A 26,731-nucleotide genomic window follows, 5' to 3' on the forward strand; every position below is an offset into this window, starting at 1 on the left:
TTCAGTGTGTATGTCTGCAAAACTCAAGACATACATGATCAAATATAACAGAGCTGTTTTTTCAAGAAATACAGATATTTATGTGCATTTATAGCAACACTTGTGCACCAAACTCTATTTTAGTATACTTAAATTCTTTTTTGTAAACTTTTATGCTTGTGACTTAACATGGCTGATCAAGTTATGTCCCATAGCCTAACATTTTGTTGTGAGTGTATCTTGTAATCCGCACTGAACAGAATCAAGGAAATTGCGAAATAAACGATTTTTAAATAAATAGATTTATGGACTTTTCTGACTACTTGGTGCTACCTTTTTTTTTTTCGTTTTTTTTCTTTTTTTCTTTTTAACTTCTATGTTTCTTCCACTTTTGTTTACCTTTCTCTTTTTTCATAGTTGTTATCCCTTGTTAACAATCTTCATTGTTATTAATGTTAAATGTATTTGACAAAGGTAACTTTTTTCCTGCATCTCCTGTTTTAATGTAAACTGGTATGGTTTGTATATTATACAAGAATGTCGGTATATAAAAATTAAAAATAAATAAATACTTGTTCATGTTTACAAAGTGCTCATAGTAAAAATATTTGTGGACAATAACATTTCTTCTTTTATCTTAGGGTACAGTTAGTGGAGTACTGTTAGTGACGCCAAATAATATAATGTTTGATCCTCACAAAACCGATCCATTGGTCCAAGAGAATGGCTGTGAGGAGTATGGCATTATGTGTCCAATGGAAGAAGTGACATCAGCTGCCATGTACAAAGAAATTTTGGATAGCAAAATAAAGGATTCAGTACCAATGTAAGACCATTATTATGTGAACATCTTGGTAGTAATGGTGCTCATCAGAGATCTAAATGTTTAAGAAATCTTGTGTCTTATTTAAAAAAAATTATATAAAACAGCAGAAATGTATTTTCTAAATCAACACAACTAATGACCCCTGAAGCAGGCGAATGTGTCACCCAAACATGGGCCTATGTTGGGTCGCGTTGGGAGATGAGTTGAGACAACACCGCATTGAAGTTGGTGTGCTGGATGAAAATTCAACTGGTTCATAATCTGTTGCTTAATTTGTTAGACCTTATGAATTGCTAAGTGTTCTAGTTTTCATATTTGAGGTTTGAGTGGGGCAAAGCAGCTTTGTTGAACCAACACATGAATAATTTTGGAGGTGCTTTCTCTCTGACACTATCTGTAGCCCATTGTGTGGCAAGAGCCAGATTATTTGAAATTTTAGCACCCAGTTATCTGATGTTTGTCTGCATTACTTGTTTTAAATGACATGAAGTGATATTTATATGCTTCTATTTTTTGTTGATTATTATTAAGTTATAAATATATACCTTTTAGTTAGTTATTTGTGTAGCTCATATACAAATGCATATGTTTGTATGTGAACTCAGCAGCCAGATGATAACCTTCATTCATAAAATTAATGCATAATTTTGTTTACTTTTATATATTTCTGAAATATTCATTTCTTAGTACCTATATCGGTGAACAATTTTTTTTTTTTTAAAATTAACAACCTGTCAAGTGTGGGTCATTCAGTGACCATATTTAGAACTACTTCTACTTCTTTTGCGTTTTCAAGGGAAAAGATATTAACTTCTTTCTCAGAGGACAAACAGAATGGCAGTCGTTATACATGTGTGACACAGGATAGAACCTAGCATGGAAAACTTATGTCAGTTTCTAGAACTTTGACTGTGCCTCTCTGAGTATGCCCAGCATGCATTATACCTCGCATCCACGCAGGGTCCCCTGAGTCTCCCCCCTCCCCCATGGAGCCTAGTGGGCACCGCATTGAATCTCTATAATTTATTAAACTTCTTTGAAGTATTTTTTCACATTTTTGAAGATTTTTTTTTTTATAATATCTGTAGTCACGCAGTATCAACTCAGTTGTTCTAGTTTCCCCCCTAGCATCTTTGCCAGGTTTCTCGGCATTTATATTTACATTTATTCAGAATTCATGAATCGCCTAACTAAAAGGCCTAGGCGATGTACAAAACAAGGTACGTTTTCTGTCGTAATCGTTACCCCCTGGCGGGAGTGCCTTCGGTGCCCGGCAGCCATCATAGGCCGTCGCTAGTGGTTCGATTTGCCGTCCCTTTTGGGTCTGCATGTCCACGTCTGGGTTTAAGCAATGCCCTCTGTGGTTGAGGACTAGTCAATCACTGACCCCCATAAGAATATGAGAACATAAGAACATGCCATACTGGGTCAGACCAAGGGTCCATCAAGCCCAGCATCCTGTTTCCAACAGTGGCCAATCCAGGCCATAAGAACCTGGCAAGTACCCAAAAACTAAGTATATTCCATGTAACCATTGCTAATGGCAGTGGCTATTCTCTAAGTGAACTTAATAGCAGGTAATGGACTTCTCCTCCAAGAACTTATCCAATCCTTTTTTAAACACAGCTATACTAACTGCACGAACCACATTCTCTGGCAACAAATTCCAGAGTTTAATTGTGCGTTGAGTAAAAAATAACTTTCTCCGATTAGTTTTAAATGTGCCCCATGCTAACTTCATGGAGTGCCCCCTAGTCTTTCTACTATCCGAAAGAGTAAATAACCGATTCACATCTACCCGTTCTAGACCTCTCATGATTTTAAACACCTCTATCATATCCCCCCTCAGTCGTCTCTTCTCCAAGCTGAAAAGTCAGCTTGGAGTCAGACCAAGGGTCCATCAAGCCCAGTATCATGTTTCCAACAGTGGCCAATCCAGGCCATAAGAACCTGGCAATTTCCCGAAAACTAAGTCTATGCCATGTTACTGTTGCTAGTAATAGCAGTGGCTATTTTCTAAGTCAACTTAATAGCAGGTAATGGACTTCTCCTCCAAGAACTTATCCAATCCTTTTTTAAACACAGCTATACTAACTGCACTAACCACGTCCTCTGGCAACAAATTCCAGAGTTTATTTGTGCGTTGATTGAAGAAGAACTTTCTCAGATTAGTTTTAAATGTGCTACATGCTAACTTCATGGAGTGCCCCCTAGTCTTTCTATTATCTGAAAGACTAAATAACCGATTCACATCTACCCGTTCTAGACCTCTCATGATTTTAAGCACCTCTAGCATATCCCCCCTCGGCCGTCTCTTCTCCAAGCTGAAAAGTCCTAACCTCTTTAGTCTTTCCTCATAGAGGAGCTGTTCCATTCCCCTTATCATTTTGGTCACCCTTCTCTGTACCTTCTCCATCACAGTTATATATTTTTTGAGATGCGGCGACCAGAATAGTACACAGTATTCAAGGTGCAGTCTCACCATGGAGCGATACAGAGACATTATGACATTTTCCATTTTATTCACTCTTCCCGTTCTAATAATTCCCAGCATTCTGTTTGCTTTTTTGACTACAGCAGCACACTGAACAGACTATTTCAATGTGTTATCTACTATGAAGCTCCTGCACTTCTCTTTCTTGGGTGGTAGCACCTAATATGGAACCTAACATTGTGTAACTGTAGCATGGGTTATTTTTCCGTATATGCATCACCTTGCACTTATCCACATTAAATTTCATCTGCCATTTCGATGCCCAATTTTCCAGTCTCACAAGGTCTTCCTGCAATTTATCACAATCTGCTTGTGATTTAACTACTCTGAACAATTTTGTGTCATCTGCAAATTTTATTATCTCACTCGTCGTATTTCTTTCCACATCATTTATAAATTTATTGAAAAGTAAGGGTCCCAATACAGATCCCTGAGGCACTCCACTGCCTATTCCGTTCCACTGAGAACATTGTCCATTTAATCCTACTCTCTGTTTCCTGTCTTTTAGCCAGTTTGTAATCCACGAAAGGACATTGCCACCTATCCCATGACTTCTTACTTTTCATAGAAGCCTCTCATGAGGAACTTTGTCAAATGCCTTCTGAAAATCCAAGTACACTACATCTACCGGTTCACCTTTATCCACATGTTTATTAACTCCTTCAAAAAAGTGAAGCAGATTTGTGAGGCAAGACTTGCCTTTGGTACAGCCATGCTGACTTTGTTGCATTAAACCATGTCTTTCTATATGTTCTGTGATTTTGAAGTTTAGAATACTTTCCACTATTTTTCCTGGCACTGAAGTCAGGCTAACCGATCTGTAGTTTCCCAGATCGCCCCTGGAGCCTTTTTTAAATATTGGGGTTACATTAGCTATCCTCCAGTCTTCAGGTACAATGGATGATTTTAATGATAGGTTACAAATTTTTACTAATAGGTCTGAAATTTCATTTTTGAGTTCCTTCAGAACTCTAGAGTGTATACCATCCGGTCCAGGTGATTTACTACTCTTCAGTTTGGCAATCAGGCCTACCACATCTTCTAGGTTCACCGTTATTTGGTTCAGTCCATCTGAATCATTACCCCTGAAAACCTTCTCCAGTACAGGTACCTCCCCAACATCCTCTTCAGTAAACACCGAAACAAAGAAATCACTTAATCTTTCCGCGATGGCCTTATCTTCTCCGAGTGCCCCTTTAACTCCTCGATCATCTGACAGTCCAACTGACTCCCTCACAGGCTTTCTGCTTCGGATATATTTAAAAAGGTTTTTACTGTGAGTTTTTTCCTCAATGGCCAACTTCTTTTCAAATTCTCTCTTAGCCTGTTTTATCAATGTTTTACATTTAACTTGCCAACGCTTATGCATTATCCTATTTTATTCTGTTGGATCCTTCTTCCAATTTTTGAATGAAGATCTTTTGGCTAAAATAGCTTCTTTCACCTCCTATCACTATAGTCTTCCCCGATATACAAGGGATTTCTACCCATAAAGATTCAGTTGTGCATTTAGTCTCATGCAGGATGTTTATCCTGTTGGACTCTATGCCATCCCGGACATAAAGCACCACACCGCCTCCTGGGTGAACCTCTCTGTTGTTGCGATACAATTTGTTCCCCAGTATAGCACTGTCCCATTGGTTGTCCTCCTTCCACCATGTTTCTGAGATGCCAATTAAATCTGTCATCATTCACTGCTATACATTCTAATTCTCCCATCTTACTTCTTAGACTTCTGGCATTAGCATACAAACATTTCAAAGTTTGTTTTTTGTTTGTATTTTCATTCTGCTTTTTAATTGATAGGGATAAGTTAGAATTTTTTAGCTTAGGTGAGTTTTTAGTTACAGGCACTTGGACTACTCTTCTTATTATTGGAACCTCACTATTGGGATGTCCTAATTCTGATGCATCTCTCCGAACCATGCGCTGCTGAGCGACTGTCAGATTTCCCCTTTGTTCTAGTTTAAAAGCTGCTCTATCTCCTTTTTAAAGGTTAGTGCCATCAGTCTGGTTCCACCCTGGTTAAAATGGAGCCCATCCCTTCGGAAGAGACTCCCCACCTTCCCCAAAAGGTTCCCCAGTTCCTAACAAAACTGAATCCCTCTTCCTTGCACCATCGTCTCATCCACTCATTGAGACTCCGGAACTCTGCCTGCCTCTGGTGACCTGTGCGTGGAACAGGGAGCATTTCAGAGAATGCTACCCTGGTGGTTCTGGATTTAAGCTTTCTACCTAAGAGCCTAAATTTGGCTTCCAGAACCTCCCTCCCACATTTTCCTATGTCGTTGGAGCCCACATGTACCACGACAGCCGGCTCATCCCCAGCAATGTCTAAAATCCTATCTAGGTGATGCGTGAGATCCGCCACCTTTGCACCAGGTAGGCATGTTACCAGGCGATCCTCATGCCCACCAGCCACCCAGCTGTCTCGATTCCTAATAATCGAATCACCAACTATGATGACCAACCTAACCCTTTCTTTCTGGGCAGTAGGCCTTGGAGAGAGATCCTCGGTGCGAAAGGACAATGCATCACCTGGAGAGCAGGTCCTTGCTACAGGATCCTTTCCTGCTGCACCAGTTTGCTCTCCAATCATGAGACCTTCTTCTTCCAAGGCAGCACCAGGGCTGCCAGTCTGAAGTTAGGACTTGGCTTCTGTGTCCCTGAAGGTCTCATCTATATACCTCTCTGTCTGCCTCAGCTCTCCAGGTCTGCCACTCTAGCCTCTAGAGATCGGACTCGTTCTCTGAGAGCCAGGAGCTCTTTGCATTGTATGCACATGTACAATTTCTCACCGGCAGGTAAAAAATCATACATATGACACTCAATGCAGAAGACTGGGAAGCCCCCCTCTTGCTGCTGGACTGCTGCCTTCATCTCAAATTTGTTCAGTTCCTACTTAAGTTTTAGGTTGCTATAGGAAGAAGTGCAGGAGCCACTCATTGATATGCCATGTACTAGAGAGAATCTCTTTGGAGATAAAATGAAGGACATGGTGTCTCTGATGCGGGGGGCACCATGCAATACTTTGACTCTACTCTGGTACACAGGACCCTTCCTCCTCTTCTAGGAGTTCTTCGAGGTCTGGCCAGAGGAAGTCTTTCTTCCACCCAAAGAAATACTATCCTCCATGACCCCTTCAACAGCAGCAGGCCCCTCAGTCATCTCAGGCAGCAGAGGACCCCAAAGTCCTGGCCAGCACCCCAGTGAACTCCTGGGACAGGGTTTTGACTGGATCACAGAGAGCATAACTAAGTCTATTGTACCGAGGTGATTGAACACCCAGTTGGGGGAAAGCTGTGTTTCTTCGGAACCAGAGGTTCAATGTAATTTCCAATCAGAGGGTTATGTCCATCGTTTGCGGAGGGTACAAATTAAATCTTTACAGTACCTTACCAAATTGTCCCCCCCCCCCCCCCCCTGCCCAAGCTCCTATTGGGGTCCGGTAGCACATCAGGAAGTACTCCTCGTGGATCTGTCCTTTCTCTTAATGGCCAGAGCAGTCGAGCCCATTCCACCAGGGCAAAGAGGGCAGGCATTCTATTCCAGGTATTTCATGATTCCAAAGAAAACAGGAGGACTCCATTCCATCCTGGCCCTAAGGGCCCTGCACAAGTTTCTCAAATGTGAAAAGGTCAGGATGGTTTCCCTGGGCATTGTGATTCCCTTGTTGAAAAAAAGGGGACTGGATATGCTCTCTTGATCTGATGAATGCATACACCCATAATGAGATCTTTCAGGATCTCAGGAAGTATCTCAGATTTGTTGTGGGAAAACATCACTGCCAACACTACGTTCTTCTATTTGGGCTAGCGTCATCCCCACTTGTCTTTACAAAGTGCCTGTTCATGGTGACGGTGCAACTTTACCGACTGGGAGTCTGTTTTCCCTTATCTGGATGATTGGCTGGTCAAGAGCACTTCTCAGGCAGGGAATGTTGGAGTTACTAGAGTTTGTCAACTACCTCAAGTCCCATTTTAGCCAGTTACTGCAATTGGACTTCGTAGAAGCCCTGCTAGACATGGCTCAGGTCAAGGGTTTTGTGTCACGACAAAGGGTCCACAACTTGATGACCATCGCGGCAGAGATCCAAGAGATCCTGCAGGTTCTCAGCACATGTTGAGGCTGCTGGGCCACATGACTGCAACAATATGTCACTCCCTAGGCAACATTGCATATGCCTAGAACCCATTGCACACTATGGTCCCAGAGGTGCCTGGCCACTTACGGGCTTCGGGACTGCTTTTGAGTCACCCCATCTCTCCAGGACTCTGTCCTGGTGGTGGGTACATTCTAATCTGGAACAGGGGGTCCCATTCCAAAGTCCTAGGGTACAGATTATCCTCACTACACGTGTCCACCCTCTTCTCAGGAGCTCATGTCGATGGACTCAGCACCCAAGGTCCTTAATTTGCCCAGGAAAAATGTGAAAATCAACCTCCTGGAGCTCCGGGCAATCCAGTACGCTGTGTAGGCTTTTAGTGATCGGCTGTCCAACAAAATTGTGTTGATACCACATTGCCACTTGGTTGTCACTTTGTATGTAAATAAGCTTTGGGGGTACAGGTTTTTGTATCTCCTGTGTCGGCAAGCCGTTCAGATGTGGTCAAGAGCCCTCACCCAAAGGATGGTGCACAGGGCCATGTATTTGGCTGGAAGACGTCCCAGAAACTAAACAAATATACTTTTAAATCTTTGTGCAGGTAACTTCATTTCTACTTGCTTCTGTTTGTGCAACTACTCTCCAAGCCAGGATCCAGGGCTTGGATTGAGATTTCTCCTGTACCCAGCCCTCCATTGGACCCTCTCCTCCTCCTCCACCTCGTGGCTGTTAACCCCTCCCCCAGCTGGAAGACGTCACAGAAACTAAACGAATCCACCTTTAAATCTCCATCTTACACAGGCGTCGCGCGCCTGCGTCGCGCACCTAAGGAGCACAACAAAGGGGCCAGCCCCTTTGTGCGCCCCTTAGTGCACCCTCTGAGCACCCTCCGGTTGTACCGCTGCTCCACAGGACCTGACCGCTGCTTGACCCTTCCTCTACGTTCCACCGTCTGCCAACAGCTCTGTGACTCCAGGCACCCATTAAGGTTACCTGGCCCAAGCACCTACTTTCAGCAAAAACTTCACACGCCTCAGGTGACCTCTATATTTTACAGCTTGCTGTTAGTGTATGTACCTTTAATATCTGCTCTTGACTCTTCTGACACCGTTGTATATGCTTCAACCTCTATTAATTCACTGTTACAGTCTCCGCTTTACACCGATATACTATTTGTGACCACAACCTCACTGTTTGTTTATTTCCTCCTGCTATCTGCCCCCTGCCTACAGCACTGACCCTTCCTCCTTATCCCCCCACCATGGCCTGCATTTCCAGCCTCCCTATCCCACGCATCCATCACCCCTCCCACAGAACACATTACCCCCTATTAACCACCCAGCCCACCCAGTGCAGATCCTTCCTCCTCCCTATCCTCGTCTCCCCTTTTACTCAGCTCCTCGGTCTCACCACCCTTTTCATCATGCTTATGAATGCTCAGTCCCTATCCAAGAAAACTGTCATACTGTCTGATCTACTAGATGACCATAAGCCAGACATATGTGCTGTCACTGAAACCTGGCTCAAGGACTCTGATATTGTCCTCCTCAATCAGCTCCCTTCTGACACCTATGACTTTTTCTCCATCCCAAGACCGAAGAAACGAGGCGGTGGTCTCCTCCTCGCTGCTAAAAAGCACATGAATCTCAAACCTGTAAAAATCATCACACCACACAAATTAGAGATTGGGCTATTCAAATCTCAGAATCTCCAGGTCTGCCTAGTATATGCCCCCCCTAGCATTCTCGAACACAACCCCTCCCCCCCTTATAGAGTTTATTTCCAACAACATCAACAGCGATGCCCCTGCCATTATCCTGGGGGATTTCAACCTCCATGTTGATGCCACCCCCCCGCTCCTCCTCATGTGAAGCCATCCTCAGCACACTCGAAGCCATCGGCTTTACCCAAGTTATCACCTCCCCCACGCACAAAGCAGGGCACACCCTGGACCTCCTCTTTGTCAACTCCAGCATTAGCCTACCCTCTAAACCACACTGTACCCCTGTCCCATGGTCCGATCACGCTATTGTCAAATCCTCCATCTCTGTAAAGATACCCAAACCATCCAAATCCCCCTCCACCACATCTTTTGCCTACAGAAAATCCTGCCCCAGTGAGGACCTTACTTCAGTCTTTGCCAGCTCTTCTCTGAAACTCAACTGCTCAACTCCAAACACAGCCCTAGACTCTTGGAGCCACATCACCTTAGATATTGCAAACAAACTGTGCCCTATCACCACACACAAAACTAAACTATCTGCAAAAAAACAAAACCCATGGTACTCCCCAGACCTCAAACTAATGAAACATGAGCTCAGGCAGAAAGAACGCACATGGTGTAAAGACCCATCCCCGCATAAAGCATCCATATTCAAATCCTCACTACATCTCTACAGGCTAGCCACCCTTAAAGCCAAACGAGACTACTACGCCCTAAGAATCCACGATTACAAATATAACCCCAAAGCCCTCTTCACCTATGTTTCTTCCCTTACCAAACACACACCCCCCCCCCCACCATTCCTGACAGCGAAGCCAGCAGTAAATGTGAAGAACTGGGACGATACTTTCATGACAAAATCGCAACCATCCTTCTCCGATTTCCCTCTACTCCCTCCTCGCTCCCAGCTGCTACAGGCACTGACCCACCCTCGTCCTCCTTTAACGACCTTGAACTCGTTTCTTCCACTGAAATCACATCTATCCTCAAAAAGATGAAACCTGCGACTCATCCATCAGACACTATCCCCACCAAAGCCCTCCTCACCATACCTGACATCATTTCCAAACCCATTGCAGATGTTATTAATTGCTCCCTCTCTTCAGGCATTGTCCCTGACCCACTCAAGCATGCTGTGGTCAAACCACTGCTCAAAAAACCTGCACTTGACCCCAAGGACCCCGCCAACTTTCGCCCTATCTCCAATCTCCCTTTCATCTCAAAAATCATGGAGAAGGTCGTCAACTCGCAACTTACAGAATTCCTTGAAACTCACAACCTTCTCCACCCCTCTCAATTTGGCTTCCGTAAACACCTCAACACTGAGACCCTCTTACTTTCCTTGACTGACTACTTACTCAGGGGAATGGATCAAGGTCACAGCTACCTTCTTGCTCTACTGGACATTTCAGCAGCTTTTGACACCATAAATCACACCCACCTCCTTGCCCGCCTAACCGACATTGGCCTTTCCGGCACAGCCCTTAAGTGGTTCTCATCCTACCTCGACAATAGGAAATTCACCGTGAAAATAGGCAATGCTGAGTCCTCCCACTACGCCCTCGCCCAAGGAGTCCCCCAAGGCTCCTCCCTCTCTTCTACCCTCTTTAACATTTACCTCACCCCCTTGTGCAAACTCTTATCAGAACTTGGCCTCAAATTCTTTCTCTACGCTGATGATGTGCAAATCATCATACCCATTCAAGGCTCCCTATCTGACACCCTTGAATCCTGGGGAAACCATCTCGCTGCCATCAACTCCTTACTTACCAACCCCCACCTTGCTCTAAACACTGCCAAAACTGAACTCCTCCTCATATGCCATCAGCCCCCTACTAATCCCGCACTCTCAATTGACTCTGCTATCAAGATTCCTCATGCACAGCCCTGCGCAAGGAACCTGGAGGTCCTAATCGACCAAGAACTGAACTTCAAAAAACATATCAGTGCCATACTCAGAGGGTTTCTTCAAACTTAAAGTCTTAAAAAACCTGAAACCTCTCCTTCACGCTAGTGACTTCCACACTGTCGTCCAGGCTACACTGGCATCCAAGATGGATTACTGTAACTCCCTCTTTCTTGGCCTACCCTACTCCTCCTTAAAGTCCCTCCAAATGCTACAGAACACTGTAGCCAGAACCCTCTCCAACGCTCACAAATACCACCATATTTCCCCTATACTGAAGGACCTACACTGGCTCCCTATTCCCTCCCGCATCCTCTTTAAATCCCTGACCATTATACATAAAGCCTTATATTCCCATCACTCCAACTGGCTGGCAGATCCCCTCCAAGTTACCTGCTCGAATCGACCGACAAGGACCACCAACAAAGGGTCCCTCCATGTGCCATCCCTAAAGAAAGCACACCTCACAGCTACAAGGGATCGGGTGCTCTCCATTGCTGGACCTATGCACTGGAACTCACTCCCAACCCACCTCAGACTTGAACCTTGCATCACCAAATTCAGAGCCCAGCTCAAAACCTGGCTATTCAAACAATCCTTTCCCCAACACCCTTGATGAATATTGAATTGTGATGGATCATGACCTGAATTTGACTATGACCTTGTTCTTATGACATTATAGTTCACTTGTTGTTTGTTCCTATGCTTCTCTGCTCTCCTTATGGTTTTTTGTACCCCTTCCCCTTCCCCTGTTACTTGTAATTTCCGTTGCTTTTGTTGCATGTAAACCGAGGTGATGTTTCGACTAACATCGGTATAGAAGACTTTTAAATAAATAAATAAACAAACAGAGAATGTGATTGTGGACAGGCTGATTTGTTCCTTCAGACCCCATGAATGGTCTCTGAACCCAAGGGGTGATGAATCGGATCTTCCACCTATGGGGAAGCTTGGAGGTAGATCTGTTGGTGGCACCCTTGCAACAGGAAGGCTCCTCAGTAGTACACCCTATTCAGGTCACACGACAAACCATCCTCAGATGCCTTCACTGGCTATTGGCTCGGGGGCCTTTGCTGAAGGTTCTAGAGGACAAAGGGATTGTGATTCTCATTGGCCAGCACAGGTCTAGTTTCCACTCCTCTGGGAGATGTCCATCAGTAAACCAATCAGGAAGACTGGGGACTTTCCTTGTTCTCATCTCCGGATTGGAGCAGGTTGTGACATCCCAGTCGCCAGGCCCTGTTGTTCACAGCTTGGATGTTGAGAGGATGATCCTACAACCGCTCAGTCTCTCATAAGATGTTTCGGGTCCTTGTGGCTTATAGAAAGCCTTACACTCGAAAGCCCTAAGAACTGAAGTGGAGGAGGTTTTCAGTGTGATGTGTGCAGAAGGCCCTAGATCCCTTCTCCTGCTTTGCACAAAAACTACTAGACTATCTTCTACACCTGTCGAAGACTAATCTGAAGACTAACGCCATTAGAGTTCACTTGAGTTCTATTGGCGTATTCACCATAATGCAGAAGGTAAGCTCATCTTTGTACAACCTATACAATTCATATGGGAGCTGTTTCAAGTGAAGCCTCCATTAAGGCTTCCCGCTGTGTCCTGGGACTTCATTGTGGTTTTAGCTCAGCTGATGCAAGCTCTTTTTGAGCCACTGCGCTCCTGTGATCTGAAGTACCTGACCTGGAAAGTCATATTTTTGGTGGCAGTCCTTTCATCTCTGAGTCAGTGAGCTACAGGCCTTGATGACTTATCCATCTTACACAAACTTTTTTATGATACGGTGGTTTTGCACACATATACCCTAAGTTCCTGCCCAAGGTGGTGTCTGACTTCCATCTTAACCAGTCCATCGTCTTGCCAACATTTTCTCCCAGGCCCTATTTTCACCAAGGAGAATGAGCCTTCACAGTTTGGACTTCAAAAGAGCCTTAGCCTTCTATTTGGAGTGAACAGAAGGCCAACAGACAGTCCACCCACCTTTGTTTCTTTTCATCAGATGCTTTCCAGGTGGCTAGCAGACTGCATCTCCTTCTGTTATGCCCAGGTGGAGTTGCATCTTGAGGGCCATGTCAAGTCTCACTCTGCCAGAGCCTTGACAGTGTTGGTGGCCCACTTGCAAGCAGTACTCACGAAGGAGATATGTAGGGTTGTGACGTGGAGTTCCATCTACTCATTCACAACACATTAATGTTTGGATCAGGATAGTTAATACGACAGTCTGTTCGTCACACTCTCCTTCAGAAATTGTTATAGGTATAGAACTGAACCCTATCCTTGCCTAGAGTTCTTTCTTTTTCAGGCTACCTCCCCTCCTTGTTACCAACAAGTTGTTGTGCCCATTGGCACTTATTTTGGTGTTTGGTTGGTCCCATTTTATGTTGGCGCAGCTTATAGCTAGGGATTCACCATGTGTGAAGACTGCCATCCTGCTGGTCCTCAGAGAAAGCAGAGTTGCTTACCTGTAACAGGTGTTCTCTGACGACAACAGGATGTCAGTCCACCCTGCAGAGTTGGGTTTCTACTTCATAGGTTTTTATTTTCATTTTTTCTTCCTCAATTCAACGTTATAAGACTAAGGGGATCTCATGTGACTGCGAGATATAATGCATGCTGGGCATGCTCAGAGGCTCAGTCAAAGTTTTAGAAACTTTGACATACGTTTTCCTATGCCAGGCTCCATCCGGTGATGTCACTCCTGTGTGAGGACTGACATCCTGCTGTCCTTGGAGAACACCTGTACAGGTAAGGAACCCTGCTTTCTTGCCTATGCAGCACCTTCCTACCTTTTACTGCTTCAGCTATACTATTTGGTTCATACCCATCTAGATATTTTTTCGATCGTAAGGGGCTTCCTTAATCAGAGGTTTGGCATTTATAAGCCTATGAAAAATTTTCTGACTGGGTTTACAAATCCAAGGGTCTAAATTGTCGTCTTCAGGCTGGCAAAACCATATGTAGAGAAATTGCTTTCATAAGCAATATGTGCTTGCAGGTCATATATTGGGTGGGGGGGCGGGTGTGAGCTAAGTGTGGGGTTGGGCCCCCAAGGGGGGCTTGAAGAATCCTGAAAGGGTGGCCAACTGGCTACCTAATCAAGGAAGAAAAGAATGGCTATGCTGTCGAGTCTCAGTGCCATGGAGGCACTGCAAGCTCAGGGAGTTGCCAGGACATTGCAGTATCATTGTAAGCATGTCACAGCTAGCCATGCATCCCTTTCAGTGTGCCAGGGAAAGAAGCTGCTTCTGGTTTGGTGGGCCCAGGTGGGGAGCTGCTTACTTTGAAGGCAGAACTGGACATAGGAACAGCCATTGCAGTGTTACAAAACCCAGGAAGATCTGCTGCTACTCAGACCTCAGCCCAGGAGGAGTTCCTGCTGCTGTCGTGTCCCTAAGGAGAGAGCTCACAGCTGTTGCCAACCAGGGGGGAAAAAGTGGTGAGGTGTATGGGAAGGGAATGGGCAAAAAGACCAGAGAGAATGAGGAGATGGAGGGGAGAGTGAGGAGATGGGAAGGGAGAATAAAGGCAAAAATTGTGTTTAAAAAAAATCAAAAAGATGAGAAAACTAAAAAGATGAGCAAACTAAGAATAATTAGTGAAAACATAAAGCAAAAATAAAGTTGAGCAGGATAGGATGAAGTTTTTCTCTGTTCTTAAAATTTTCTGGCCTCTTAAGTATTTTTGAAAAATGTTCTAGCCCTTACCATTATGGTATGTGGCCTGTGTGTCTGGGTATAGTGTGGAGCATGGGTCTTTGTTTCGGTAGGGTTTTAGTCTGTGTGTGAGATGTAGTCTGTCTGCCTGTTCTCTTTCTGTGTCTGGTTGGGGTGTATCTACCTGGGTTTGTCTGATTTGGATATCTTTTTACTATGCCTCCCTCTGTATGTCTGTCTGGTGTGTCTTCTGTTTGAAGGTGGTGTGTCTCTGTTTTTCTGTCTACGTGTGGTATGTCTGTATCTCTGTGCCTATATGGGTGTTGTTTTTTTCTCTCTAGGTATCTGAGTCTAGGTTTGGGAATCTTTGTGTCTCAGTTTCTGTCTGAGAATGGGGTAACTTTCTGTTTGGATGTCTGTTTCGTTCTCTGTTAGCATGTGTGTGTCTGTCTATAAAGTATCTTTTTCTCTGTGTTTGGGTATGAGGAATCTGCCTCTCTGTGCCCATGTATGCGTGTGTGAGCTTACTCCTTTCAGCAATTTGAAAAGAAATAAATTAGGGGTGTTGAGCCACTTGTTGGCAGTGTTTCTGCCTTGCGAATACAGTTCAAGTTTGTATATATATATGTGCCAAACTAAACTTTCATCTATATTAAATCTTTATGCGGTAGCACTAGCAAATTATGGAGAAAACTATTTTTCAATGAGAGTGATTAACTGGGGACTATGGTATTGCATGTAAAAATAAATTTGACAGACTAGATGGCGTTAGTCTATATTTGGACCCAAAAAACAAATCTGAAGCCAATCTAAGATGTCTGTAGCGACCAAAGGAAAGAAGATAGGTGTTTAAAAGAGACTTTTATTCTTAGAAAATACATGCCCGACTCTGGCCAAGTTTCGCTCTTACGCAGAGCTGCCTCAGGGGCAACAAAAATCAAAATCAGAACACACATATAAGAAGAAACAAAAACAAATATGCAACAATAAAAACATACATTGATATTTGTGCAAAATAATAAAATGTCTTAACAGCAATAAAAACGGCATCTTTGTAATAACATAAAAATGTGTGTTTGTGAAGACATCACAATGGCACACAACGGTACAGAAATCTATGCAAAAATGGGTTACACGCATAAAATCCGGACTAAATGAGGATCTTTGACGGGGCATGAAAGGTATGGAATACCTGTATTGAAGAAACTTTAAAGGCAATCACTTCAGTCAATGATCAGCAGAGGTATATATGCATATTGTAAGATATTCTAGAATAGACAACTTGGTGTCAGGCTAAAGCATATCAATATACTCACAAATCTAGTTTTAACTTAGTCAAAGCGTCAAAAACCAAAAAATCAAGAACAATTTTAAGCAACAAAGAAAAAACTGGTTGTGCGTCTGAATTTACAATTATAAAAAGTGTATGGGGAGTGTGTGCTGTGAGTCTAAAATACAGAGATTGTAATAGTGAGGAACCCGCTCTGTCTATCAAAAATGTGGGGAGCATGTGGAGTCTGTCTGTCAATATATCTTCTACTTCTCTGACATCCAGAAGATTTTTTATGGGGAGCCATGGTATGAAAAGAAACTGCCTTAACATATAGCTTTAAGAAAAGATCCACAAACCTTTTCTTTGTTTTGCCAAAAACCTGTTCAAAATGTAATCTGCCTTTCCCTATATTGGTTGGGTAACCAATTGCTTCATTTTCACTTGGTGAAATTGGAGGTTTTTTCCCACCATATAGAAGGTGTCTGTCTTCATATAGACTTAGTTGTATTTTGGGTGGGCTTCAGTCAAAGCTGATCACTGAGTCTTCCCCTAGATTGTGGGATCTAAAGGATCAGTAGTTAGAAGCTCTTTCACACCTCTGCATTTTTGATAGCATAATTTTGACCTGCATAAATCTGTAAATCCATCCTTTTACTCTCTGGATACAAATAATCTGCAGCCTTCCAACAGGAGAGCTCTGAAATCCCAGATAGTCTACTCAGGTTTTCTTTTTTGGCACCTAAACACTGCAATAAACTTATTGGATGTTGAAATGTGCCCTTTCTCTTGCCCAGGAGGACCTGTGCTGAAGCTCGAATTGCATCAGTTTCAAAGCAATGAAGTGAAATGTTCTCCACACTTTCATAACACATCCCTGTTATGGCAGGGACTCCTGATGTGAAACTGAATTTTAAAGAGTCTGTCTTATGGAGTCTTTAGATCCTAACTACATTCTGTCAGACTGCCTCAAAAAAAAATAGAGGGTGGGGGGCGGGGAGAACATTATAAGAAAATGGTCTATTGCTACCCAAAACAGTGTATTTGGCACTGTTTAGTTTTCCTGTTTTGTTTGAGACGGGCCTGTAGGTTGAAATTCACCATGTGAGGTCTGGCATCCTGCTTCTCCTCTGAGAAGGTGAAGTTACTTATCTGTAACAGTGGTTCTCTGATGGGACTGGACTGCAGGATGCTAACCCTCACAATAGCCTCCCGCCTTCCCTTAGAGATGGTTTTCTTTTTCCAAATCTTAGCTTTTTCATGGACTGAGTGGCCCTACCTGGGAGGCAGGGAGGTGGCTGATGTTGCACATGTTCAGTAGAGCATGCTCAAAACTTTTAGAAGCTTTGAAATCAAAGTTCTGTGCTGGGCTTCATTGGATGATATAACCCACATGTGAGGACTGACATCTTGCTATCTATTGGAGAACCACTGTAACAGGTAACTTCACCTCCCCACCAACATAGCTATTTTAATCAAGTTTCTTTGTGTAGAGTTCTTTATTTACTTATTTCAATAAGTTTCTTTGCGTAGAGTTCTTATCTAGTTTACTCATTTTCTCACAGGACAAGCAGGATGGTAGTACTCACATATGGGTGACATCACAGGATGGAGCCCAATCATGGAACACTTCTGTCAAAGTTTCCAGAACTTTGACTGGCCCCTACTGGGCATGCCCAGCATGGCACTAACCCTGCAGCCAGCAGGGATCCCCCTTCAGTCTTCTTTTTTCCTCGCAGCAGTAGCCACGCGGTTAAGGAGCTCTGCAGAGATTCCTGACAGGAATTTTCCTCACGGAATTACTAGAAATAAATTTGCCCCACAGGGTTCCCTTCTTTAACTTTTGCGAGCCGCGGTACTCCGGTAAGTTTTTTGTTTTTTTTTTACCCGTTTCCGTTGATTACCATCAAGTTTGGCCCTCGCGGCCTACTGGCCGTCGACCGTACCTCGGCTCAATTTTTTCATGGCCATGGCATCGGGGTTTCGTCGGTGCCCAATCTGTAATCGCACCATGTCCATCACAGACACCCACAAAGTCTGTGTAATGTGTCTTGGACGTGAGCACGATGTCCTGACCTGCACCAAATGTGCCTTAATGACACCAAAAGGTCAAAAGGCCAGAATGGAGAAGATGGAACTTCTCTTCCGTGCTCAAACCCCGACTCCGGCCATTGCATCGATGTCGTCAGAACCGGCACAGTCAACTTCGCGCCAGTATCGACCACCGGCCGGTGACCGTCCGGCATCAACGACATCTCAGCCTTCGACACCCTCTACTCCCCCTCAGGACCGAGGGGATCGTAGAGAGAAACATCGCCATCGAAAATCTCAGACCATCGAGGGAGCGAAATCATCGAAAAAACCCTGTCCAGAAAAGGCACCGACCTTTTCGGCGACCGGGTCACCGAGGCAACTCTCACCCGACAGGGTATTGGGAGCCGCGACTCTGCCTTTAACGGTGGTCCCTCCGGCTATGCCTCTACCTCCTTCTTCTGTTCCGGAGCCGGGGCTGCTTGCTCCAGGAATCTGAAAAAAAACTGGACCAGATGGTTCAGGAGGCCATCAACAAGGCGATGCAACGACTCCAGGTTCCTCTGGCACAGACACCGGTACCGATTGTGGAACCGACCACAGACCTGATTCCAGCAGCATTGGCACCGCTGCTCTCTAGGATGAAAGTGCTCATTGCCACTTTTCCACCGATGGATCCTGGGTCACCAGTGGCTCCGGTGCCCTCCCTGCTTACTCTGTCATCGGGAGGAGAAACACCGTTCCGCATCCCTCGTTCGGGAGTTCTGCCTCAGCCATCGGTGCCAATATGCCTGTCGGCGCCTCAGAGCCATCCATCAATGCCCTCGATGCCTGCGCCAGTGCCTTCAATGCCTTCATCGGTGCCTCCAATTATTCCTTCGATTCCTTCGGAGCCTAGACCAGGACCTTCAGGTATCCCACCACCCTGTCCCTCTCTAGTTCCTAGAGGGGCAGGTGCTAATCCCTATGATATCTGGACTGATGATTCCTCGCCAGACACAGATGATTTGCCTTCACCACCTTCACCCTCTGAAAGTAAAAAACGTTCTCCTCCAGAGGACCTTTCCTTTATAAATTTTGTGAAGGAGATGTCTGAATTGGTTCACTTCCAATTACAGACTGAACAGGACGATAGGCATCAAATGATGGAGTTGCTACAATTCCTGGATGCTCCCAAGGAAATAACTTCCATCCCTATCCACTAGGTTCTTCTAGATCTCCTCAAAAAGAACTGGGAACATCCTGGCTCCAGTCCACAGGAAAGCTGACACTACCTATTTGGTGCAGTCAGCTCCGAGTTTTCAGAAACCTCAATTGGATCACCAATCTGTAGTGGTAGAATCTGAACAGAAAAGAGCAAGGAGATCAAAACCTCATACTTCTTTTCCCCCTGGCAAGGAACAGAAGTTTCTAGATGCCATTGGTCACCATGTCTTCCAGGGATCAATGCTCATCTCCCGAATTGCTGCTTATCAGCTCTATATGACCCAATATAATAGGGTCATATTTAAGCAGATACAAGACTTGACAGACTCCCTGCCTCAGCAATTTCAAGATCAGCTCAAAATCCTAGTAAACAAGGGTTTTGAGGCAGGCAGGCGTGAGATCAGATCATCTTATGATATCTTTGACACTGCTACTAGGGTATCTGTTGCTGCTGCTATTTCGGCAAGAAGATGAGCCTGGCTCAAGTCTTCCAACCTTCGCTCTGAGGTACAAGACAGGTTATCTGACCTACCCTGTGTAGGAGATAATCTGTTTGGCGAACAGATTCAACGGACAGTGGCGAACTCAAGGACCATAATGAGACCCTACGACAGCTCTCTTATGCCTTCTGAGTACTCCTTGAAACAGCCCTTCCGCAAGGACTCTAAAAAGTCATTCTTCTGCCCGAAAAAATCCTATCCGCCACCACCTAGAACTCCTTCTATGAGACCGTTTCAAAAAGCCCAGTCTCGTCAGATACGAAAACAAAAACCGCAAGCAGCTCCTCAACCAGGTCCCGATTTTCTGATTTTTGACTTCTCCATAAAGAGCAGCAGCCAGCTTCCATTGCCTCACCACCTGTGGGAGGTCGATTTGTGCCATTTCAACAACAGATGGCACTCAATCACCTCAGACCAGTGGGTTCTGGCAATCATCACTCAGGATTATCATCTGAACTTCCTCTCCATTCCACCGGACTCCCCACCTCTACCGACGGGGAGAACCTCTGATCACTCCATCCTTCTGGAACAGGAGATCTCCCTCCTCCTCCTCCAGTCCAAGGCAATAGAACCAGTACCCTGCTCTCAGCACAGTCTAGGGTTCTATTCTTGGTACTTTCTAATCCCCAAAAAATCGGGAGGCGTCCGTCCAATTCTAGACCTACGAGCCCTCAACAAGTACCTCCAGCGAGAGAAGTACAAGATGGTAACCTTGGGCTCGCTTCTTCCTCTTCTGCAAAGAGGAGACTGGCTCTGCTCTCTCGACTTCCAGGACGCATACACTCATATTTCAATAACCCCATCTCATCGCAAATACCTGAGGTTCCTAGTAGGCCCCAAGCGCTACCAGTACCAAGTGCTTCCCTTCGGCCTCGCGTCTGCACCACGAGTCTTCACAAAATGTCTCATAGTGGTTGCAGCCTTCCTCAGAACCCAAGGTGTTCACGTCTACCCCTATCTAGACAATTGGTTAATCAAGGACCCTACTCAGCAAGCTGCCCTGTCGTCCTTGCACCTTACCTTGCATACTCTAATTTCACTAGGATTTCTTGTCAACTACGACAAATCCTACTTAGTCCCATCTCAAACCTTATCGTTCATTGGGGCAGACTTGGACGCCTTGCAGGCAAATGCCTTTCTCCCTCAACAGCAAGCTTTCACTCTCTCGTCTCTCGCACGCCAGCTGCAGTCTCAGCAATCCACGAGTGCACGCCACTTTCTCATCCTCCTGGGACACAAGGCATCCTCAGTCCAGGTCACACCAATGGCCCGCTTGGTCATGAGAGTCATGCAGTGGACTCTACGGTCACAATGGACTCAAAGCATTCAGCCCCTGTCGACCATTGTCCACATAACTGACTCACTCCGTCAGTCTCTTGCCTGGTGGACAAATCAAATCAATCTCCTCCAAGGCTTGCCCTTTCAGGCTGCAGAACCCCAAATAACTCTCACCACCAATGCTTCCAGCCTCGGATGGGGAGCCCACGTGGCAGATCTGCAGACACAAGGATCTTGGCCTCCAGAGGAAGCCAAACACCAAATAAATTTCCTGGAGCTTCGAGCAATCAGATATGCTCTCAGGGTCTTTCAGGATCGTCTCTCCAATCAAGTCATCATGATGCAGATGGACAACCAGGTGGCCATGTGGTACCTCAACAAGCAGGGAGGGGATGGGCTCCTACCTTCTGTATCAGGAAGCTGCTCAGATATGGGCGGAAGCCCTCTCCCACTCGAAGTACCTCAGGGCCACCTACTTGCCGGGAGTGGACAATTTGTTGGCAGACGAGCTGAGTCGCACCTTTCAACCGCACGAGTGGTCTCTCAACCCCTTGGTAGTGAACTCGATCTTCCACCAATGGGGTTATCCTCAAATAGACCTCTTTGTGTCTCCTCAAAACCGCATAGTAGAGAATTTCTGCTCTCTCATTCGCAGCAAACACTCTCAGACCAGGGACGCATTCTCTCTCTCGTGGACAACTGGTCTGCTCTATGCATTCCCTCCACTTCCTCTTCTCTCGAAGACTCTCGTGAGGTTATGTCGGGACAAGGGAACCATGATCCTGATAGCACCTCACTGGCCACGCCAAGTGTGGATTCCAATACTTCAGAATCTCTCCATCCGCAGCCACATTCCATTGGGAAAGGACCCGCTTCTGATCACTCAAAACGATGGGTGCCTGCGCCACTGCAGCCTTCAAGCCTTGTCCCTGTCGGCATGGCTGTTGAAAGGTTAATCCTTCAGCGACTTGACCTTTCTGAACCAGTTTCCCGTGTCCTGATTGCTTCACGGAAGCCTTCCATGAGAAAATCTTACTCTTACAAATGGAACAGGTTTACATCATGGTGCTCTTCTCAGTCCCTTGACCCCTTTACCTGTCCAATCCCAAAGTTTCTGGACTATCTCTGGCACTTGTCAGTCAGGTCTAAAAACTTCTTCCATCAGAATGCATGTCAGTGCAGTAGCTGCCTTCCATAAAGGTGTCGGGGATGTTCCTATATCAGTACAATCCCTTGTAACACGTTTTCTGAAAGGCTTGCTTCACCTCAAGCCTCCTTTGCGTCCTCCGGCCCCTTCTTGGGACCTCAACCTAGTTTTGGGTCGACTTATGAAACCACCATTCGAGCCTCTTCACTCCTGTGATCTTCACTATCTCCATGGAAAGTGATTTTCCTTCTGGCAATCACATCAGCTCACAGAGTTAGTGAATTACAGACCCTAGTTATCTCTCTGCCTTACACTAAACTTCTGCAGGACCGGGCATTACTCCACACTCACCCTAAATTCTTACCTAAGGTAGTTTCAGATTTTCATCTAAATCAATCCATCATACTACCTACCTTTTTTCCCAGGCCCCATTCCAATCCAGGAGAGCAAGCTCTGCATACCCTTGACTGTAAACGAGCTCTAGCGTTCTACCTAGACCATACAGCTGCCCACAGGAAAAGCACTCAATTATTTGTCTCTTTCCATTCCACCAAATTGGGGCAGCCTGTGGGTAAGCAGACTCTCTTCTCCTGGTTAGCGGACTGCATATCCTTTTGCTATCAGCAAGCAGGCATTCCACTTCAAGACCGTGTTAAGGCACACTCTGTGAGGGCCATGGCAACTTCAGTAGCACACCTCCGATCGGTGCCGCTTCCTGAAGTTTGCAGGGCTGCCACCTGGAGTTCTCTCCATACCTTTACAGCCCACAATTGCTTAGACAAAGCCAGAAGACAAGATTCCATCTTCGGCCAGTCTGTCTTGCGCAACCTATTTACAACGTGACATACCAACACCCTTCCGCCTGCCCGGTGGGGTTCAGGATGCCCTCTACCAAACTCCACCCCAGTTGTTGTGTCTGTGGCACGTCTTTGGGTACATTTGGTGCATGTTCGGACATGCTCAGCTCGGTACTCACCCATATGTGAGAACTACCATCCTGCTTGTCCTGTGAGAAAGCAAATGTTGCTTACCTGTAAAAGGTGTTCTCACAGGACAGCAGGATGTTAGTCCTCACAAAACCCGCCCGCTGCGCCGCAGTGTTGGGTCCGTAGCGTATTCTTATTTTATTTTCGGCACTACCTGTAGCTTTTTAACAAGACTGAAGGGGGACCCCTGCTGGCTGCAGGGTTAGTGCCATGCTGGGCATGCTCAGTCGGGGCCAGTCAAAGTCTGGAAACTTTGACAGAAGTGTTCCATGATTGGGCTCCATCCTGTGATGTCACCCATATGTGAAGGCTAACATCCTGCTGTCCTGTGAGAACACCTGTTACAGGTAAGCAACATTTGCTAAATCTTCTGTACTGAGGATGTAAATATGAATTTGACCACTAATTTTCTTTCAAATGAATTGATTGTACAGAAATCAAACTTTATACACACTCAGGGAACTTTAATGTAATTGTGCTGTGTGATTATCCCTATTTTCTCTTTCTTGTTATAATATAAAATCTTCATAAAAGTTTACATTAGATTTCTTTATTTTAAAAGAATGGGATACTTTCAGCGTACTTGAGAAATAACTGCTAATCTGGGATTCTGAGAGAGCTCATGCTGCCATCTAGCTGCAAGCTCTCCCATGTATGCAACAGAATCCTTGGCTAGGAGAGAACTGTAAATATCTGCATGAGATCTTGTTGCCATATAGAGATCCACTCCTAGTATCTAGCAGAAATACCCAAACAACATTTCCTTTGTACTCTTTACAGAAAACTGGCATAATGTCTAAATTGGAAATATTTGTCTAAATCTGAGTGCTCATATTTTTCTTTGAACAGTCTAAAACTCAAAAGTTGAATTGGTCTGCTTGCCTAATTATTGAGATCATTTTAATTCTTATTAGTTATTACTGTAAGCAACATTGTTTGTGCTTACCAGAAAAACTGGGTTGTCTACAATTGGAATAGATTAAACTATTGAATTTAAACTATTTAAACTGCTTTGTAGCCTGTTTTAATGGCAAGCAGAATCAACTTCAGGTAGTTATTCTTTTCTCAAGGCAGGGATCTGACAGAAGGATCTATATAGTAGTTTGCTTAATGCCTAACCTGGGGCCAACTTTGTCCAGAGTAGTAAAAGCAAACCTGATTGTACTTGAGCTAATCCAAGGCAAATCTTATTTGTAATGCTAAATTACCTGTTCTCCATCTGAGAAGGGAAAAACTGCTCTTTACGAGTGAGAAACCATTTTTTAGAACACTTATATTCAAAGCCCCTTTTCTCCAAAAACTCCCACTATCAACAAAAAAATTCTGATTTGATTTGTTTTATATTTCTATCCAGATTTTCTTTTATCAGAAAATTCTCATTATTTGGAACTTCAGCTTTCTGGAACAATATATTTCTTACCGTTCAGACAGGTGAATCCAGAACCAGTAAGTTATACATCTCTACCAGCAGATGGAGATGGAGCAAAGCTGACATCATGGTATATGTACCACTGCAGTGACATCAGCCCACCAGTATTCTCCATCTCCAGCAGATGGTGGACATACATCTTACTACTGTGGATTGCTTTAAAAAAAAAAAAAAGAATTTTTCAAAGGAGAGCAAAATAATTATTCTCCCTGTTCTCCTGTGTTGATACCTTATGATACCTCCTTCAGTTGAGAATTCCTGAGGTGGTTTTTTTGTTTTTTTGGGTTTTTTTTGGAGTGCCTTGGTTCGGAAACTGGTTTTCTCACAGGACAAAGCAGGATGATAGTCCTCACATATGGGTGACATCATCAGGATGGAGCCCAATCACAGAACACTTTTGTCAAAGTTTCTAGAACTTTGACTGGTACCACTGAGCATGCCCAGCATGGTACCAACCCTGCATCCAGCAGGGGTCTCCCTTCAGTCTTTTTTTCCGCGTAGCTTTTGCCACGCAGACTTAGCTCTCTCACAAGTTCCTGACAGGAATTTTTTCCTCAGGAATTTCTGTGCAAATTGCAAAAATGTATACCCCCTTGGGGTCTCCCTTCTTCGCCATCGATAGCTGCATCCGTCTGGTAAGATTTTACCCGTTTTTCGGTCGGTTCCCGTTGGGAACCGGTATAGGCCTCAAAGGCACCGACGCGACCGGCCTAAATTTTTGACGGCAGCGATGGGGATGGGTTTTTGTTGGTGCCCTGAATGTCCTAGACAATCTCCATCACAGACCCTCATCAGGTCTGTGTACTTTGTTTGGGCCTGACACATGACGTGGACTCATGTACCAACTGCGCCCAAATGACCCCGAAGGGCCGCTGGGCTCGACTAGAAAAAATGGCTTCTTTGTTCAACACAAAGCAGTGTCTAGTGTCCAAGGCTTCCGCGTCATCGGCACAGTCGCCAACGAAGTCACGCCATTGGTCGAATACCGATGACTCTCAGTCGACGTCTAAGTCTACTACTTCACCGTTCTCGGAGCCAGACACAGTTAAGGCTGAGCACCGAGAGAAGCATAGACACCGCAAGTCCATTCCATCGACGAAAGATGCACCGTGCCTTCAACTTTCAAGTCTCTCGAGCCACCGAAGAAGCAGCCCTATGCTGAGGAGCCCCGAACCTCCTCTGAGCCAGGTGCACCGAGGCGTTCCCCACCTTCCATGAGTGCGGCGGCCGAGACTCCACTGGGACCAGTGGACCCTCTGGCGATGCCCTCCATGCTACTCTGGACCTGGTGTTAGCTGCACCAGTGTTCCGTGAGGAATTGCACAAGATGGTGCAAGAGGCAGTGGTACAAGCCATTCAGGGCCTTCCGAAGCCATCGACGCCGATACCGGTTCCTGTGCCAACTGATGCCACCGATGCTTCTTCCGCTCCTCGACAGGCTGGACGTCCTCATCTGTGCTCTGCCAGTGGCACCGGGAAAACACAGATACCCCTCGGTCCCTTGACGCCCATTCATCTTTCCTCGGACGTGGAGGGTTCATTGAGGCCAGAACTGGTTCCAGGGCCTTCTGGATCATTTCCACCGAGGTCACAGATGCCATCTGTGCCCCTTCGTCCTTCACAGATGACGCACCCGAAGCAGCCTATGCTGGCACTGATTCCCTCTGTGCCCAGACCTCCTCCGGCCGGAGAAGGTCCCTTTCTACCATCTGACCCACCATTGGGGGCTGGGGATCAGCCTTAACCGTGGTCCAATGACTCATCTGATTCCCAGGACACCAGAGATAATCCATCTGAGCCTTCGCCACCTGAAGAAAGACGCAAGTCTCCACCGGAGGATCTCTCCTTCATTAATTTCACTAAGGAAATGTCGAAGACTATATCTTTTGCCCTGCAAACTGAGGAAGACTCCAGACACACAATGCTGGAGGTCCTTCAGTTTGTCGATGCACCAAAAGAAATGTCCATTCCGGTGAATGATGTTCTGCTTGATCTTCTACAGCGCAACTGGGAACATCCTGGTACGGTCCCTCTGGTCAATCGCAAGACTGATGCCACCTATTTGGTCCAGTGAGCGCCTGGTTTCCAAAGAACACAATTGGCTCATCATTCAGTGGTGGGAGAGTCTGCCCAGAAAAAGGCCAAGAGACCAAGTCCTCATTCTTCGGCGCCCCCTGGGAAGGAACAAAAATTC

General features: G+C 45.3%; 1 protein-coding gene across 3 annotated transcripts in view; it reads left to right on the plus strand.

Moving 5' to 3' along the window:
* The window catches only part of OXR1 (oxidation resistance 1), a 1,217,970-nt gene that overhangs the window by 891,336 nt on the left and 299,903 nt on the right, over window positions 1–26,731 (plus strand). For all 3 annotated transcript variants that reach the window (XM_029591868.1, XM_029591869.1, XM_029591872.1), the window contains one exon: window positions 621–805. In XM_029591868.1, the coding sequence (XP_029447728.1) occupies window positions 621–805 (185 nt within the window). The remainder of the gene's footprint in view (window positions 1–620; window positions 806–26,731) is intronic.

The sequence above is a fragment of the Rhinatrema bivittatum genome, chromosome 2 (genome assembly GCF_901001135.1).
Source record: "Rhinatrema bivittatum chromosome 2, aRhiBiv1.1, whole genome shotgun sequence".
NCBI classification, from domain to species: Eukaryota; Metazoa; Chordata; class Amphibia; order Gymnophiona; family Rhinatrematidae; genus Rhinatrema; species Rhinatrema bivittatum.